Source organism: Conger conger, chromosome 2 (assembly GCF_963514075.1).
Source record: "Conger conger chromosome 2, fConCon1.1, whole genome shotgun sequence".
NCBI lineage: Eukaryota > Metazoa > Chordata > Actinopteri > Anguilliformes > Congridae > Conger > Conger conger.
In genome coordinates, this window is record NC_083761.1 from 75,015,075 (window position 1) to 75,031,998 (window position 16,924).

Consider the following 16,924-nt stretch of genomic DNA (forward strand, 5'->3'; position numbering starts at 1 on the left):
GCCATGCCGAGCTGTAACCAATCAAATTGATGGATAATTGGCCTAAAGCAGTTGTGCATGTATTACTTGTGACAGCACCAAATGAAGAATCAAATTCACATTCAAATGACAGCTTTAGTAATGAAAAAATCTGCTTTACATCTGAGCTTTTAATAACCAAAACTAAAAGTGCTCCGGCATATCATCTGACATTTCAAGAATATGTAGTATGGAGTAACGATATCAAAGATCCAGCTTTGACCAGCTTGAAGTACCAGCTTCCAACTGTTTCCAAACATAGCTTGAGCGTAATGAATAAATATCAGCACCTAGCAGAAATGTGCGATGAATAGTAAAATAAAACTTTTAAAGCCTTCGCTTGAACCCAATAGAGATGCTGGGCCAGGATCTGTAGTGAGCAGTTCATGCTCAAAAACCACCCAATTTGTCTTCTGCAAAGAAGAGTATCCATGGGTGTTTGATAACATTTTTCATGAAATAAATAGTCAAGTTCCCTTATTACATTATGTCTAAAGAGTGTCTCTTAAGGCTTTCCTGAAGTGAAATGCCAGAAACCCTCAAAAACACCCTTAAGTATTGCATTTTTCCTTAAGTAATCCATTAAAATCCATTAAGTGTTGCATACAACACCTTAACGACAGTTTCCCTCAGTAAAAATTCAAGGTTCGCTACAGTGCCTGGTTCCATAAAATACCGTAAGTTTTTCCCTTCACTCATTTAAGGGTTCATTTCCCCTTATCTAAGGGAATTACCTGAGGGTGTTGGATATAAACCCTTAGACGTTTTTCTTAGGTAAGGGAAACAGTTAAGTGCTTTTCTGCAATGGTTGACATTTTACTGTAGCAAAATTTGACCGTAACCATGGATGCGTTATCTCATCGGTGACAATCATTGGCTGTAGGCTATACAATAAAATAAGGTTTTAACCACTAACCCACAGTAGCCTAGCTGTATTTTATTTTGCAAAAATGGAAAATACAGAAGAAAGAAAAAAGGAAACCAAATTGGGCATATGAGGGGCAGTGTATACTGTTGGAGGAATACATGAAAATAAAAACCATTTTTAAAAGCAAACTCAATCCGACTGTGACAGCGACCAAAAACAGAAGATGTGGGAGGAAATAACAGATTAGATTAACGCTAGAAATATAGCAGTGAAGACAATTTAGGAGGTCCTTAAAAAATATGAGAATATGCGAATCTGTGAAAAAAGAATGGAACAACATGCTCCAATGCAGCATATTCTCTGTGCTTTCATGTGTTTTCAGCAGGTGCCACTGCTGGTAATGAAACCAATGTAATTTAGAGAAATGTAGGGGAGACCAGGGCACAACCTGACGCTTTTAGTTTTTCTTTTAAGTTTCAAAATCATCCCACCACTCACATAGGACAAGCAGGTTACTAAAAGTAAGTGAAAACAAATGTATCATTATTCTTCTGGTGAAACTGTAAAATTCCCATATGTCCCTCATTAGTTTGTTCCCCAGTCTGCCCTATGTGTTATTTTCGAACAGAACAAATTTTCACCATGTAGAAATTACAGCATTTTGTATCTACAGTATGCAAAGTACCCCCCTTTCTAGCTTCTGGATTCTCCCCTTGTGCACCAGGAGTTCAGGCCTTCTGTGCTTGTCCTTGGAGCTGATGTAGCTGCTCCCATAGGTGAAATGGTAATGTAAAATCCAAACACACAGACCTCAGGCACATTCTCACTCTTCATTAGTTTTTACAAAATGACAGGGTAGGACAAAATGTAAATATTTTTAAGAATGATATTTAGGCCTTGTTACACAATAATTATTTGAAATGCATACTCATATTTGCACTTTCAGAAATATCGCGACAGTGCAGGTACATTTTTGTTCTTCAAAGATCAAATTTCCCAAATGTACCCTAAAAGTACAGTACTGTTCTCTTTGGGTGCAGATGAGTAAGTTTTTCTAAGCAATCAAGATACAAATTAATTATATATATTGCTGGCTCAGTGTACAATTTTATGTACCTATGGGGTACCACCCTAGCGACAAGCATTTGTACCTTTTTTGGCACTTTTGGTAACTTTATTTCTGCGAGTGTGGGCGAGGCGACATGGCTCAGGCCGTAAGAGCAGTCATCTGGCAGTTGGAGGGTTGCCGGTTCGATCCCCGGCCCGGGCTGTGTCGAAGTGTCCCTGAGCAAGACTCCTAACCCCCAAATGCTCCTGACGCCTTGCATGGCAGCCAATCGCCGTCGGTGTGTGAGTGTGCGTATGAATGGGTGAATGAGAAGCATCAATTGTACAGCGCTTTGGATAAAGGCGCAATATGAATGCCAACTATTTACCATTTACCATTTATAACATAGTGGCTAATGTGCTTGACTGGGACATGGAAGACTGGTGGTTCAAGCCCCACTGAAACCAGAAGACCCAGGGGGAATTTGATGTAAAAAAAATCTATCCTGACAAGAAGATGAAAAGAATTCAGCTTTGCATTTTTTCTTTTCCTGTTCTGTCCCCATGGCTGTGAATGAATGAACATACAGTACTGTGACGGTGTCATTGACAAGTGTTAAACTTGGGTCCACGAGAGTCAGCGGTTGTGCTTCTCACAAGCATCCGTAGACACGTGTATATGTATATCATATGCAGGGTGCAATTTGTGAAAGAAGCAGATGGCAGTTCGGACATTTCAAAAAAAAAAAAATTGTCTAAAAATGCATACACTGTGATGGTGAAAATCCAGATGGCAGCAGAGCACAGGACAAAAGTTGAAAATTAATCCAAATGAATGATGTAATTACCATGACAATGACAGCTTTGAAAGAAGAAATGTTTACTGATTTGATACAGCAGTCATGAAGTCAGCATCCAAAAACTTGCTAATCAAATGGCAAAGATGTTCTGATGGAGTGCAGTGCATTTACGATGCGGGGACCATTGCCAATGCAGTGTGTCCTATATTTGAGCGTTGAGAGATGTTTACCACGTGTGTCACAGATGTTTTCTTACAGACAGTTTACTTGCATCTCAAAATCCCCAGTGTTCCACATAGCCCGCTACAACCTGTACCAATACAACAATCTCATAGGCTGAGACCACATACTGTATGTCGGGATATGAAGTTCAACTGAAAGTGTATTCTGGCATGGTCTAGCACACAGTGAAAGTGTTCATCATGTTCCTGAACAGAAGAGCCCCAGATGAGGATATTGTCCAGCACAATTTCATATGGCTACCAAAACGTCACTGTGGAGATTTCTTATGGCTTCTGCTGGAAATTGTGCCTGCCGACTGGAGTCATGAATGCACCTGCCATCTGGGCTCCTTCCCTAAGGATGGCACCCCACTGATCCTCCTAGCAGACTTCAGTATCTGCCTCAAAGCCTCCCAGGCTGCTGCGCTCCTTTGACCTCTCCCTGCAACACTCTCCCCCCCCAACCCACAAGGTGAGCAACATCCTAGACCTTGTCTTTGTTAGGAAGTGCTCATGCTCTTATTTCACGATTACCCCTCTGCATACATCTGATCACCACTTAATTTCCTTCTCCCTCCTCCTTTCACTCTACCCTCTCTCCCCTCCTCCCACCTCCACTATTTCAGCCCGTCGTAGCCTTCATTCCGGTCTCAGCCTCTTCCTTTGCTCACACTGTCACCGCTTCGCTCCCCCCTCTCGAATCCTTCTCCAACCTCCTCAGCGACTCTGCCACCCTGCTTTCATCCATGAGCTCCAGGACCAGCCTTCGCACAGCTTAGTGGAAGTGGGGGAAAACCGAGGACCCATCGAACCTCTCAATCTCTCCTGGCGGCATTCTCTTCTGCTGTCATCACTGTCAAGGTAAATTACGATCAAACACAAATTCATTAATCCACTTCTAACGCTGAGAAACTATTCTCATTTATTTCCTCTCCTCAGCACGCCTCCGCTTCCGCCAAAGTCGTCCTTCGCTGCTGATGACTTTGCAGATTTCTGCAAAGTCTCTTTGCCCATCCCCTCTTTCAGAACTTTTTCGTCTATTACAGACTTGGAAGTTTCCCTACCCTATAGACAATCACACCTGATATCCTTCCATTTGTCACCTCCCTTATGAACGCCTCCCTGTCTTCTGGCTGTTTTCCATCATCGTTCAAGAGGGCCCACATCACCCCGTTGCTGAAATAGCTCACCCTGGACCCCTCCATCATCCAGAATTACAGCCCAGTATTTCTTATTCCATTTTTATCCAAAACAATTGAACGAGCTGCTTCTAACTGACTCTCTTCTTTCTTTTCCAAGAACAACCTGCTCGACCCCTGCCAGTCTGGCTTCTGATCTGGCCACTAGACAGGGACTGCACTCCTCTCCATTAGTGAATCACTTCATGCCGCACAAGCAGCCTCCCTCTCCGCTGTCCTGATTCTTCTCGACCTCTCTGCTGCCTTTGACACTGTGGATCACTCCATCCTCCTGTCCTCCTTGTCAGTAAAAGGGATCTGCGGCACATCCCTGAACTAGATCAAGTCCTACCTCTCTGGTCACTCTTTCCAGGTTGCTACAAGAGTTCCCCAGGGCTCAGTCCTTGGCCCGCTTCTTTTCTCCCTTTACATTAGATCCCTTGGCCCTGTTATTACTGCTCATGGTTTGTTCTATCACGGCTATGCTGATGACATCCAACTCTTTTTCTCATTCTCACCATCTGACAAAGTGGAAAAAGTGAAGGTCATACCAGTGGAGCCTCTGACCTCCTTTAAGCGCAGACTGAAGACAAGCTGCACCTCTCCCCACCCCTGCACTTTGTTCTACCTCGCTCTGGATAAGAGCGTTTGCCAAATTCCAACAATGTAATCTAATTTCATGGATGTACCTGCCGACTCCGGTCACAAATTCTCCCATATGTGGTCATTCCAGTTCTGCAAATGGAGCTGTAAATGGTCAGTCAACTATTGGTAGTCATGAAGGGCAGTTTGCCACTGGGACACTGTGTCATAGCTGCACTGCACATGTAAGAGCTCTCACTGGAGCAAGATGGAATACAGCAATAAACATTACAGGTTGAGTCTAGGACTATTTGTCTGCAGTGATACGTGGTTAATATGACCATTAATAGACCATTTCCTCAGTGTATTTATGTGAGTGTACTTCGCTGCTTCTGAGTAGTTGTGAAGCAGTCACTTTATAATTGCTTCTCAAGCAAGAATTTTGTTTATTGGACCATATAGTCCTGCTTGAAATTGTCAAAGCAGTACAGTCTCTTCCATAACTTTTAAAACAGTCAGCCTACTGTTTAGTGCCTGGCCAAATCAATTTCAATATTTTTTTTAATTTGTCTAGCCCTTTATAACAAAGAGGCTTTATAGAGAACCGTCCCCAAGAGTACACCAAGGGTAACAGTGGCAAGGATAACAGGAAGAAACCTTGAGCAGAATCTGACTCAGGGGTAACCCATCTGCCGCTGGTTGGCACCGGTTTGTTTTAAAAATGGTATTACATGGAAACAGATTAATTATAGTGTGTAAATGTTCAATCCAAATTAATTAAGTCCAAGCAAAGATGGCTCCGGTCATGTAGAGAGATGGCAGGAACACCAATGGGTGCCACATCGTCATGTAAATTAAATAATCCTTTTCTGTGTTTTTCTGGTATGGAAATTGAGTTGTGAGCTGCAAGGTATAATTTCAGGTCCTAGATGTTTCAAGAATAATCCTCTTATCAAGCAACTTTACAAGAATCTCCTCAGAACATATCGAGCTATCTAAAATGTGGTTTTCATCCAGGCCATCGTCATCATAAATTATTAAGTGTTTTATAACTTACTCTGGTTCCTCAGTGGTGGAATGGCTCGCCTACCACCAGCAGAATCCCCCCCCCCCCCCCCCCAGACCCCAGACTAAAAACACACCTTTTCAAACTATATCTTAGTCCTCCTGATTTCCCCCCCCCCCCTTTCCAATATCCAACCCAAAAAATGTTTTTTCATGATGACTGCTTTTTGTTTAGAACAGCCTTTCATGTGTATTTTACTAGTTATGGATTTGATGCTTTAACCTGTCGAAGAACCTATGCACTTGTAAATCGCTTTGGATTAAATGCCAAATGACTAAAATGTAAATGTAAAATTTATATTTTGAAATAGTTTCCCAAATGTCTATAGTCTATACACTGACCCCCTACTGTACCTTCAAGAACCAAGCACCCACTGTTGAAAACCCAGGATCAAGTAGAAAGTGTGTGAAATAATATCTACCTTAACCACCCAATGAAAGTCACTCATGTGACTGGGAAATACTGCTAAGCAAGTACTGTGAATGGTGCAAAACAAAGGTATTGACACCCCTATCTCTACCCCCCACCCCGTCGCAAATTAACATCCACACATCAAGATTTACTTGCTTGTGATTTATTCCAGCTGGAATGATTCCCATACTTGGGTGAGTTTGCACAGACACCAGAACAAAGTCGCAAAAGTTAAAGGTATCGATGTTCAGATCAGATCATTCAGATCTAGCAGAGCTGTTGAAAAGAGGTAATGGGTAGAGCAGCCAATCAGGAGCCAGAGAAGGAATGTCTATCTCTTGGTTGGTTTTTGAGATGGTTCCACAGTTATGCGTTGGATTGTGGCATCTCCACCAAAGTATATGTATTTGTATTTCTTGTCACCCAGACGGTTGGGGAACTGCAACTTGTCGCCGTTCGCTAGATAAATGTCGAAAGTGTCAAAGTTGAAGACAATGGTCACCTGGGAAATAAAAGGAGAATGTAGGGAAGTTAAAATGAGGGATAGTGAGTGAAGGCAAGAATAATAAGTTACCAAGAATGTATCCATAGAATGCTGGCTACTGATTGTTGGATGAAGTTCCTAATCTTAATGTATTACATGAGAATTTCCTTTAGCAGTTACAGGTGCAGAGGACTTGATGAAGGCAACTCCAACTCAGTGTCTCCCTGTCCCAGGCCTCACCTCAAACTCCTTCCCTGCCTCGAAGGGGAAGTTTCCATCCCTCTGCTCTTCTTTCCAGGAGTTGCCCTCCTTCGAGTTCATGACTATGGTGCGGACGTCCCCATAAATGTTGAAGCGTGGGTTAAAGTGCAGCGCAATATTTTCCGTGGAGCGGCCCACATTGATCATGAAACTGGGACAGAAACAGAGTAGGACAAGGGAGGGCAACCAATTAGACTGCCGAAAGTGTGTAGAGGGTTTCCTGGACATTTGTAACAAGACAGATGGATAATCATCCAACATAACTCTGGGACAACTTTCACTCTTTCTTGCCATTACTACCATGTCAGTTGTCATTTAGTTACCCGCAAGGTGATTTAGCAAGTAGTAACGGGGATCATCGAGAGAGAAGCTGTAATGACTCACCGAATCGGATCGGGTTTGATGACACCGCTGACCTTCAGTTCCATTCCATTACTGAAGGAAAGGTTTTTCAGTACCGGATACTGTTCATAACAGAGTAGAAGAAGCATTCAAATGTATCTGCATTCCATACACTGGCTCTATCTCATCTTATGGTCATGATAATAGAAGGTCATAGCATTCAAAATTAAATAAAGACTAAAATTATCTTCTCAGCACTACAACAGACCTGTGCAAAGAGTGTGCCCCCTCTACAAGTGCAGGCAGAGCTGAGAATTTGACTGAGGAACAGTTCACTATGTGATCTATTAAATCGAATGAATTTCTATATCATGTGCATCATCAACAGTTTTTTTCTTTTAGTTAGAAAATCTTCCATACTTACACTCATCTTGGCAGTTCAGTTGCAGATTCTTCACAGTTGTAAGACGGTTGCAATGTGAAGTAAAGGTTTGATTCACGTTTTTTATGTGCTTGTGAGGCAAGCCATGCCGAGCTGTAACCAATCAAATTGATGGATAATTGGCCTAAAGCAGTTGTGCATGTATTACTTGTGACAGCACCAAATGAAGAATCAAATTCACATTCAAATGACAGCTTTAGTAATGAAATGCTTTACATCTGAGCTTTTAATAACCAAAACTAAATTGCTCCGGCATATCATCTGACATTTCAAGAATATGTAGTATGGAGTAACAATATCAAAGATCCAGCTTTGACCAGCTTGAAGTACCAGCTTCCAACTGTTTCCAAACATAGCTTGAGCGTAACGAATAAATGTCAGCACCTAGCAGAAATGTGTGATTAACTGAATAGTAAAATAAAACTTTTAAAGCCTTCGCTGGAACCCAATAGAGATGCTGGCCAGGATCTGTAGTGAGCAGTTCATGCTCAAAAAACACCTAATTTGTCTGAATTGAAGCACTTCTGCAAAGAAGAGTGTCCTTGGGTGATTCGTAACATTTTTCATGAAATAAATAGTCAAGTTCCCTTATTACATTATATCTAAAGAACTGCGCAGTTGCATTAAACGCTCTTTAAGTGTAATTTCCCCTTCAGGTTTCCCTTAGGTTTAAGAGAGTTGCACAACAAACCCTTAAGTGTCTCTTAAGGCTTTCCTGAAGTGAAATGCCAGAAACCCTCAAAAACACCCTTAAGTATTGCATTTTTCCATTAAAATCCATTAAGTGTTGCATACAACACCTTAACGACAGTTTCCCTCAGTAAAAATTCAAGGTTCGCTACAGTGCCTGGTTCCATAAAATACCGTAAGTTTTTCCCTTCACTCATTTAAGGGTTGATTTCCCCTTATCTAAGGGAATTACCTGAGGGTGTTGCATATAAACCCTTAGACGTTTTTCTTAGGTAAGGGAAACAGTTAAGTGCTTTTCTGCAATGGTTGACATTTTACTATAGCAAAATATGACCGTAACCATGGATGCGTTTTCTCATCGGTGACAATCATTGGCTGTAGGCTATACAATAAAATAAGGTTTTAACCACTAACCCACAGTAGCCTAGCTGTATTTTATTTTGCAAAAATGGCAAATACAGAAGAAAGAAAAAAGGAAACCAAATTGGACATATGAGGGGCAGTGTATACTGTTGGAGGAATACATGAAAATAAAAACCATTTTTAAAAGCAAACTCAATCCGACTGTGACAGCGACCAAAAACAGAAGATGTGGGAGGAAATAACAGATTAGATTAACGCTAGAAATATAGCAGTGAAGACAATTTAGGAGGTCCTCAAAAAATATGAGAATATGCGAATCTGTGAAAAAAGAATGGAGCAACATGCTCCAATGCAGCATATTCTCTATGCTTTCATGTGTTTTCAGCAGGTGCCACTGCTGGTGATGAAACCAATGTAATTTAGAGAAATGTAGGGGAGACCAGGGCACAACCTGACGCTTTTAGTTTTTCTTTTAAGTTTCAAAATCATCCCACCACTCACATAGGACAAGCAGGTTACTAAAAGTAAGTGAAAACAAATGTATCATTATTCTTCTGGTGAAACAGTAAAATTCCAATATGTCCCTCATTAGTTTGTTCCCCAGTCTGCCCTATGTGTTATTTTCGAACAGAACTCTAGTTTTTCTGTCAATTCAACAAATTTTCACCATGTAGAAATTACAGCATTTTGTATCTACAGTATGCAAAGTACCCCCCTTTCTAGCTTCTGGATTCTCCCCTTGTGCACCAGGAGTTCAGGCCTTCTGTGCTTGTCCTTGGAGCTGATGTAGCTGCTCCCATAGGTGAAATGGTAATGTAAAATCCAAACACACAGACCTCAGGCACATTCTCACTCTTCATTAGTTTTTACAAAATGACGGGGTAGGACAAAATGTAAATATTTTTAAGAATGATATTTAGGCCTTGTTACACAATAATTATTTGAAATGCATACTCATATTTGCACTTTCAGAAATATCGCGACAGTGCAGGTACATTTTTGTTCTTCAAAGATCAAATTTCCCAAATGTACCCTAAAAGTACAGTACTGTTCTCTTTGGGTGCAGATGAGTAAGTTTTTCTGAGCAATCAAGATACAAATTAATTATATATATTGCTGGCTCAGTGTACAATTTTAGGTACCTATGGGGTACCACCCTAGCGACAAGCATTTGTACCTTTTTTGGCACTTTTGGTAACTTTATTTCTGAGAGTGTGGGGCGACATGGCTCAGGCCGTAAGAGCAGTCATCTGGCAGTTGGAGGGTTGCCGGTTCGATCCCCGGCCCGGGCTGTGTCGGAAGTGTCCCTGAGCAAGACACCTAACCCCCAAATGCTCCTGACGCCTTGCATGGCAGCCAATCGCCGTCGGTGTGTGAGTGTGCGTATGAATGGGTGAATGAGAAGCATCAATTGTACAGCGCTTTGGATAAAGGCGCTATATAAATGCCAACCATTTACCATTTACCATTTATAACATAGTGGCTAATGTGCTTGACTGGGACATGGAAGACTGGTGGTTCAAGCCCCACTGAAACCAGAAGACCCAGGGGGAATTTGATGTAAAAAAAATCTATCCTGACAAGAAGATGAAAAGAATTCAGCTTTGCATTTTTTCTTTTCCTGTTCTGTCCCCATGGCTGTGAATGAATGAACATACTGTACAGTGACGGTGTCATTGACAAGTGTTAAACAAATGGAAGGCCAGTCTGTTTAGCTCAGGGTCCACGAGAGTCAGCGGTTGTGCTTCTCACAAGCATCCGTAGACACGTGTATATGTATATCATATGCAGGGTGCAATTTGTGAAAGAAGCAGATGGCAGTTCGGACATTTAAAAAAAAAAATGTATTGTCTAAAAATGCATACACTGTGATGGTGAAGCTCCACTATAGGCAAAAATCCAGATGGCAGCAGAGCACAGGACAAAAGTTGAAAATTAATCCAAATGAATGATGTAATTACCATGAAAATGACAGCTTTGAAAGAAGAAATGTTTACTGATTTGATACAGCAGTTATGAAGTCAGCATCCAAAAACTTGCTAATCAAATGGCAAAGATGTTCTGATGGAGTGCAGTGCATTTACGATGCGGGGACCATTGCCAATGCAGTGTGTCCTATATTTGAGCGTTGAGAGATGTTTACCACGTGTGTCACAGATGTTTTCTTACAGACAGTTTACTTGCATCTCATGTCCCAAAATCCCCAGTGTTCTACATAGCCCGCTACAACCTGTACCAATACAACAATTTCATAGGCTGAGACCACATACTGTATGTCGGGATATGAAGTACAACTGAAAGTGTATTATTCTGGTATGGTCTAGCACACAGTGAAAGTGTTCATCATGTTCCTGAACAGAAGAGCCCCAGATGAGGATATTGTCCAGCACAATTTCATATGGCTACCAAAACGTCACTGTGGAGATTCCTTATGGCTCCTGCTGGAATTTGGGCCTGCCGACTGGGCTCCTTCCCTGAGGATGGCACCCCACTGATCCTCCTAGCAGACTTCAGTATCTGCCTCAAAGCCTCCCAGGCTGCTGCGCTCCTTTGACCTCTCCCTGCAACACTCTCCCCCCCAACCCACAAGGTGAGCAACATCCTAGACCTTGTCTTTGTTAGGAACTGCTCATGCTCTTATTTCACGATTACCCCTCTGCATACATCTGATCACCACTTAATTTCCTTTTCCCTCCTCCTTTCACTCTACCCTCTCTCCCCTCCTCCCACCTCCACTATTTCAGCCCGTCGTAGCCTTCATTCCGGTCTCAGCCTCTTCCTTTGCTCACACTGTCACCGCTTCGCTCCCCCCTCTCGAATCCTTCTCCAACCTCCTCAGCGACTCTGCCACCCTGCTTTCATCCATGAGCTCCAGGACCAGCCTTCGCACAGCTTAGTGGAAGTGGGGGAAAACCGAGGACCCATCGAACCTCTCAATCCATCATCCAGAATTACAGCCCAGTATTTCTTATTCCATTTTTATCCAAAACAATTGAACGAGCTGCTTCTAACTGACTCTCTTCTTTCTTTTCCAAGAACAACCTGCTCGACCCCTGCCAGTCTGGCTTCTGATCTGGCCACTAGACAGGGACTGCACTCCTCTCCATTAGTGAATCACTTCATGCCGCACAAGCAGCCTCCCTCTCTGCTGTCCTGATTCTTCTCGACCTCTCTGCTGCCTTTGACACTGTGGATCACTCCATCCTCCTGTCCTCCTTGTCAGTAAAAGGGATCTGCGGCACATCCCTGAACTAGATCAAGTCCTACCTCTCTGGTCACTCTTTCCAGGTTGCTACAAGAGTTCCCCAGGGCTCAGTCCTTGGCCCGCTTCTTTTCTCCCTTTACATTAGATCCCTTGGCCCTGTTATTACTGCTCATGGTTTGTTCTATCACTGCTATGCTGATGACATCCAACTCTTTTTCTCATTCTCACCATCTGACAAAGTGGAAAAAGTGAAGGTCATACCAGCGGAGCCTCTGACCTCCTTTAAGCGCAGACTGAAGACAAGCTGCACCTCTCCCCACCCCTGCACTTTGTTCTACCTCGCTCTGGATAAGAGCGTTTGCCAAATTCCAACAATGTAATCTAATTTCATGGATGTACCTGCCGACTCCGGTCACAAAGTCTCCCATATGTGGTCATTCCAGTTCTGCAAATGGAGCTGTAAATGGTCAGTCAACTATTGGTAGTCATGAAGGGCAGTTTGCCACTGGGACACTGTGTCATAGCTGCACTGCACATATAAGAGCTCTCACTGGAGCAAGATGGAATACAGCAATAAACATTACAGGTTGAGTCTAGGACTATTTGTCTGCAGTGATACGTGGTTAATATGACCATTAATAGACCATTTCCTCAGTGTATTTATGTGAGTGTACTTCGCTGCTTCCGAGTAGTTGTGAAGCAGTCACTTTATAATTGCTTCTCAAGCAAGAATTTTGTTTATTGGACCATATAGTCCTGCTTGAAATTGTCAAAGCAGTACACTCTCTTCCATAACTTTTAAAACAGTCAGCCTACTGTTTAGTGCCTGGCCAAATCAATTTCAATATTTTTTTAAATTTGTCTAGCCCTTTATAACAAAGAGGCTTTATAGAGAACCGTCCCCAAGAGTACACCAAGGGTAACAGTGGCAAGGATAACAGGAAGAAACCTTGAGCAGAATCTGACTCAGGGGTAACCCATCTGCCGCTGGTTGGCACCGGTTTGTTTTAAAAATGGTATTACATGGAAACAGATTAATTATAGTGTGTAAATGTTCAATCCAAATTAATTAAGTTCAAGCAAAGATGGCTCCGGTCATGTAGAGAGATGGCAGGAACACCAATGGGTGCCACATCGTCATGTAAATTAAATAATCCTTTTCTGTGTTTTTCTGGTATGGAAATTGAGTTGTGAGCTGCAAGGTATAATTTCAGGTCCTAGATGTTTCAAGAATAATCCTTTTATCAAGCAACCTTACAAGAATCTCCTCAGAACATATCGAGCTATCTAAAATGTGGTTTTCATCCAGGCCATCGTCATCATAAATTATTAAGTGTTTTATAACTTACTCTGGTTCCTCAGTGGTGGAATGGCTCGCCTACCACCAGCAGAATCCCCCCCCCCCCCCCCAGACCCCAGACTAAAAGCACACCTTTTCAAACTATATCTTAGTCCTCCTGATTCCCCCCCCCCCCCCCCTTTCCAATATCCAACCCAAAAAACGTTTTTTCATGATGACTGCTTTTTGTTTAGAACAGCCTTTCATGTGTATTTTACTAGTTATGGATTTGATGCTTTAACCTGTCGAAGAACCTATGCACTTGTAAATCGCTTTGGATTAAATGCCAAATGACTAAAATGTAAATGTAAAATTTATATTTTGAAATAGTTTCCCAAATGTCTATAGTCTATACACTGACCCCCTACTGTACCTTCAAGAACCAAGCACCCCCTGTTGAAAACCCAGGATCAAGTAGAAAGTGTGTGAAATAATATCTACCTTAACCACCCAATGAAAGTCACTCATGTGACTGGGAAATACTGCTAAGCAAGTACGAAATTAAATGTGAATTTCTGAATAGTGCAAAACAAAGGTATTGACACCCCTATCTCTACCCCCCACCCCGTCGCAAATGAACATCCACACATCAAGATTTACTTGCTTGTGATTTATTCCAGCTGGAATGATTCCCATACTTGGGTGAGTTTGCACAGACACCAGAACAAAGTCGCAAAAGTTAAAGGTATCGATGTTCAGATCAGATCATTCAGATCTAGCAGAGCTGTTGAAAAGAGGTAATGGGTAGAGCAGCCAATCAGGAGCCAGAGAAGGAATGTCTATCTCTTGGTTGGTTTTTTAGATGGTTCCACAGTTATGCGTTGGATTGTGGCATCTCCACCAAAGTATATGTATTTGTATTTCTTGTCACCCAGACGGTTGGGGAACTGCAACTTGTCGCCGTTCGCTAGATAAATGTCGAAAGTGTCAAAGTTGAAGACAATGGTCACCTGGGAAATAAAAGGAGAATGTAGGGAAGTTAAAATGAGGGATAGTGAGTGAAGGCAAGAATAATAAGTTACCAATAATGTATCCATAGAATGCTGGCTACTGATTGTTGGATGAAGTTCCTAATCTTAATGTATTACATGAGAATTTCCTTTAGCAGTTACAGGTGCAGAGGACTTGATGAAGGCAACTCCAACTCAGTGTCTCCCTGTCCCAGGCCTCACCTCAAACTCCTTCCCTGCCTCGAAGGGGAAGTTTCCATCCCTCTGCTCTTCTTTCCAGGAGTTGCCCTCCTTCGAGTTCATGACTATGGTGCGGACGTCCCCATAAATGTTGAAGCGTGGGTTAAAGTGCAGCGCAATATTTTCCATGGAGCGGCCCACATTGATCATGAAACTGGGACAGAAACAGAGTAGGACAAGGGAGGGCAACCAATTAGACTGCCGAAAGTGTGTAGAGGGTTTCCTGGACATTTGTAACAAGACAGATGGATAATCATCCAACATAACTCTGGGACAACTTTCACTCTTTCTTGCCATTACTACCATGTCAGTTGTCATTTAGTTACCCGCAAGGTGATTTAGCAAGTAGTAACGGGGATCATCGAGAGAGAAGCTGTAATGACTCACCGAATCGGATCGGGTTTGATGACACCGCTGACCTTCAGTTCCATTCCATTACTGAAGGAAAGGTTTTTCAGTACCGGATACTGTTCATAACAGAGTAGAAGAAGCATTCAAATGTATCTGCATTCCATACACTGGCTCTATCTCATCTTATGGTCATGATAATAGAAAGTCATAGCATTCAAAATTAAATAAAGACTAAAATTATCTTCTCAGCACTACAACAGACCTGTGCAAAGAGTGTGCCCCCTCTACAAGTGCAGGCAGAGCTGAGAATTTGACTGAGGAACAGTTCACTATGTGATCTATTAAATCGGATGAATTTCTATATCATGTGCATCATCAACAGTTTTTTTTTCTTTGAGTTAGAAAATCATCTATACTTACACTCATCTTGGCAGTTCAGTTGCAGATTCTTCACAGTTGTAAGACGGTTGCAATGTGAAGTAAAGGTTTGAATCACGTTTTTATGTGCTTGTGAGGCAAGCCATGCCGAGCTATAACCAATCAAATTGATGGATAATTGGCCTAAAGCAGTTGTGCATGTATTACTTGTGACAGCACCAAATGAAGAATCAAATTCACATTCAAATGACAGCTTTAGTAATGAAAAAATCTGCTTTACATCTGAGCTTTTAAAAACCAAAACTAAAAGTGCTCCGGCATATCATCTGACATTTCAAGAATATGTAGTATGGAGTAACAATATCAAAGATCCAGCTTTGACCAGCTTGAAGTACCAGCTTCCAACTGTTTCCAAACATAGCTTGAGCGTAACGAATAAATATCAGCACCTAGCAGAAATGTGCGATGAACTGAATAGTAAAATAAAACTTTTAAAGCCTTCGCTTGAACCCAATAGAGATGCTGGGCCAGGATCTGTAGTGAGCAGTTCTTGCTCAAAAACCACCCAATTTGTCTGAATTGAAGCACTTCTGCAAAGAAGAGTATCCATGGGTGGTTGATAACATTTTTCATGAAATAAATAGTCAAGTTCCCTTATTACATTATATCTAAAGAACTGCGCAGTTACATTAAACGCTCTTTATTAAGTGTAATTTCCCCTTCAGGTTTCCCTTAGGTTTAAGAGAGTTGCACAACAAACCCTTAAGTGTCTCTTAAGGCTTTCCTGAAGTGAAATGCCAGAAACCCTCAAAAACACCCTTAAGTATTGCATTTTTTCATTAAAATCCATTAAAATCCATTAAGTGTTGCATACAACACCTTAACGACAGTTTCCCTCAGTAAAATTCAAGGTTCGCTACAGTGCCTGGTTCCATAAAATACCGTAAGTGTTTCCCTTCACTCTGACATTTATCCCCTTATCTAAGGGAATTACCTGAGGGTGTTGGATATAAACCCTTAGACGTTTTTCTTAGGTAAGGGAAACCGTTTAGTGCTTTTCTGCAATGGTTGACATTTTACTGTAGCAAAATTTGACCGTAACCATGGATGCGTTATCTCATCTGTGACAATCATTGGCTGTAGGCTATACAATAAAATAAGGTTTTAACCACTAACCCACAGTAGCCTAGCTGTATTTTATTTTGCAAAAATGGCAAATACAGAAGAAAGAAAAAAGGAAACCAAATTGGACATATGAGGGGCAGTGTATACTGTTGGAGGAATACATGAAAATAAAAACCATTTTTAAAAGCAAACTCAATCCGACTGTGACAGCGACCAAAAACAGAAGATGTGGGAGGAAATAACAGATTAGATTAACGCTAGAAATATAGCAGTGAAGACAATTTAGGAGGTCCTTAACAAATATGAGAATATGCGAATCTGTGAAAAAAGAATGGAGCAACATGCTCCAATGCAGCATATTCTCTATGCTTTCATGTGTTTTCAGCAGGTGCCACTGCTGGTGATGAAACCAATGTAATTTAGAGAAATGTAGGGGAGACCAGGGCACAACCTGACACTTTTAGCTTTTCTTTTAAGTTTCAAAATCATCCCACCACTCACATAGGACAAGCAGGTTACTAAAAGTAAGTGAAAACAAATGTATCATTATTCTTCTGGTGAAA

The 16,924-nt window shown here is 41.7% G+C and overlaps 2 protein-coding genes across 2 annotated transcripts; both read right to left on the reverse strand.

Moving 5' to 3' along the window:
- Positions 1 to 6,522: 6,522 nt before the first annotated feature.
- On the reverse strand, positions 6,523 to 7,364 carry LOC133121324 (galactose-binding lectin l-1-like). The gene is made up of 3 exons (XM_061230526.1): positions 7,321 to 7,364; positions 6,916 to 7,087; positions 6,523 to 6,693 (listed from the first exon to the last, which is right to left on the reverse strand). The coding sequence occupies exons 1-3, from the start codon at positions 7,362 to 7,364 to the stop codon at positions 6,523 to 6,525; spliced, it is 387 nt and encodes a 128-aa protein (XP_061086510.1).
- A 6,732-nt stretch (positions 7,365 to 14,096) lies between these two features.
- LOC133121325 (galactose-binding lectin l-1-like) lies at positions 14,097 to 14,938 on the reverse strand. The gene is made up of 3 exons (XM_061230528.1): positions 14,895 to 14,938; positions 14,490 to 14,661; positions 14,097 to 14,267 (listed from the first exon to the last, which is right to left on the reverse strand). The coding sequence occupies exons 1-3, from the start codon at positions 14,936 to 14,938 to the stop codon at positions 14,097 to 14,099; spliced, it is 387 nt and encodes a 128-aa protein (XP_061086512.1).
- Between the last annotated feature and the right edge of the window lie 1,986 nt (positions 14,939 to 16,924).

Excerpts from the sequence above, each read along its gene's own strand:
- LOC133121324 (XM_061230526.1), bottom strand. The coding sequence starts at position 7,364 with ATGGAACTGAAGGTCAGCGGTGTCATCAAACCCGATCCGATTCG. Across the intron at positions 7,088-7,320 it reads ATCAAACCCGATCCGATTCG|TTTCATGATCAATGTGGGCC; the intron begins GTGAGTCATTAC and ends TTTCTGTCCCAG. Across the intron at positions 6,694-6,915 it reads AGGCAGGGAAGGAGTTTGAG|GTGACCATTGTCTTCAACTT; the intron begins GTGAGGCCTGGG and ends TTTATTTCCCAG.
- LOC133121325 (XM_061230528.1), bottom strand. The coding sequence starts at position 14,938 with ATGGAACTGAAGGTCAGCGGTGTCATCAAACCCGATCCGATTCG. Across the intron at positions 14,662-14,894 it reads ATCAAACCCGATCCGATTCG|TTTCATGATCAATGTGGGCC; the intron begins GTGAGTCATTAC and ends TTTCTGTCCCAG. Across the intron at positions 14,268-14,489 it reads AGGCAGGGAAGGAGTTTGAG|GTGACCATTGTCTTCAACTT; the intron begins GTGAGGCCTGGG and ends TTTATTTCCCAG.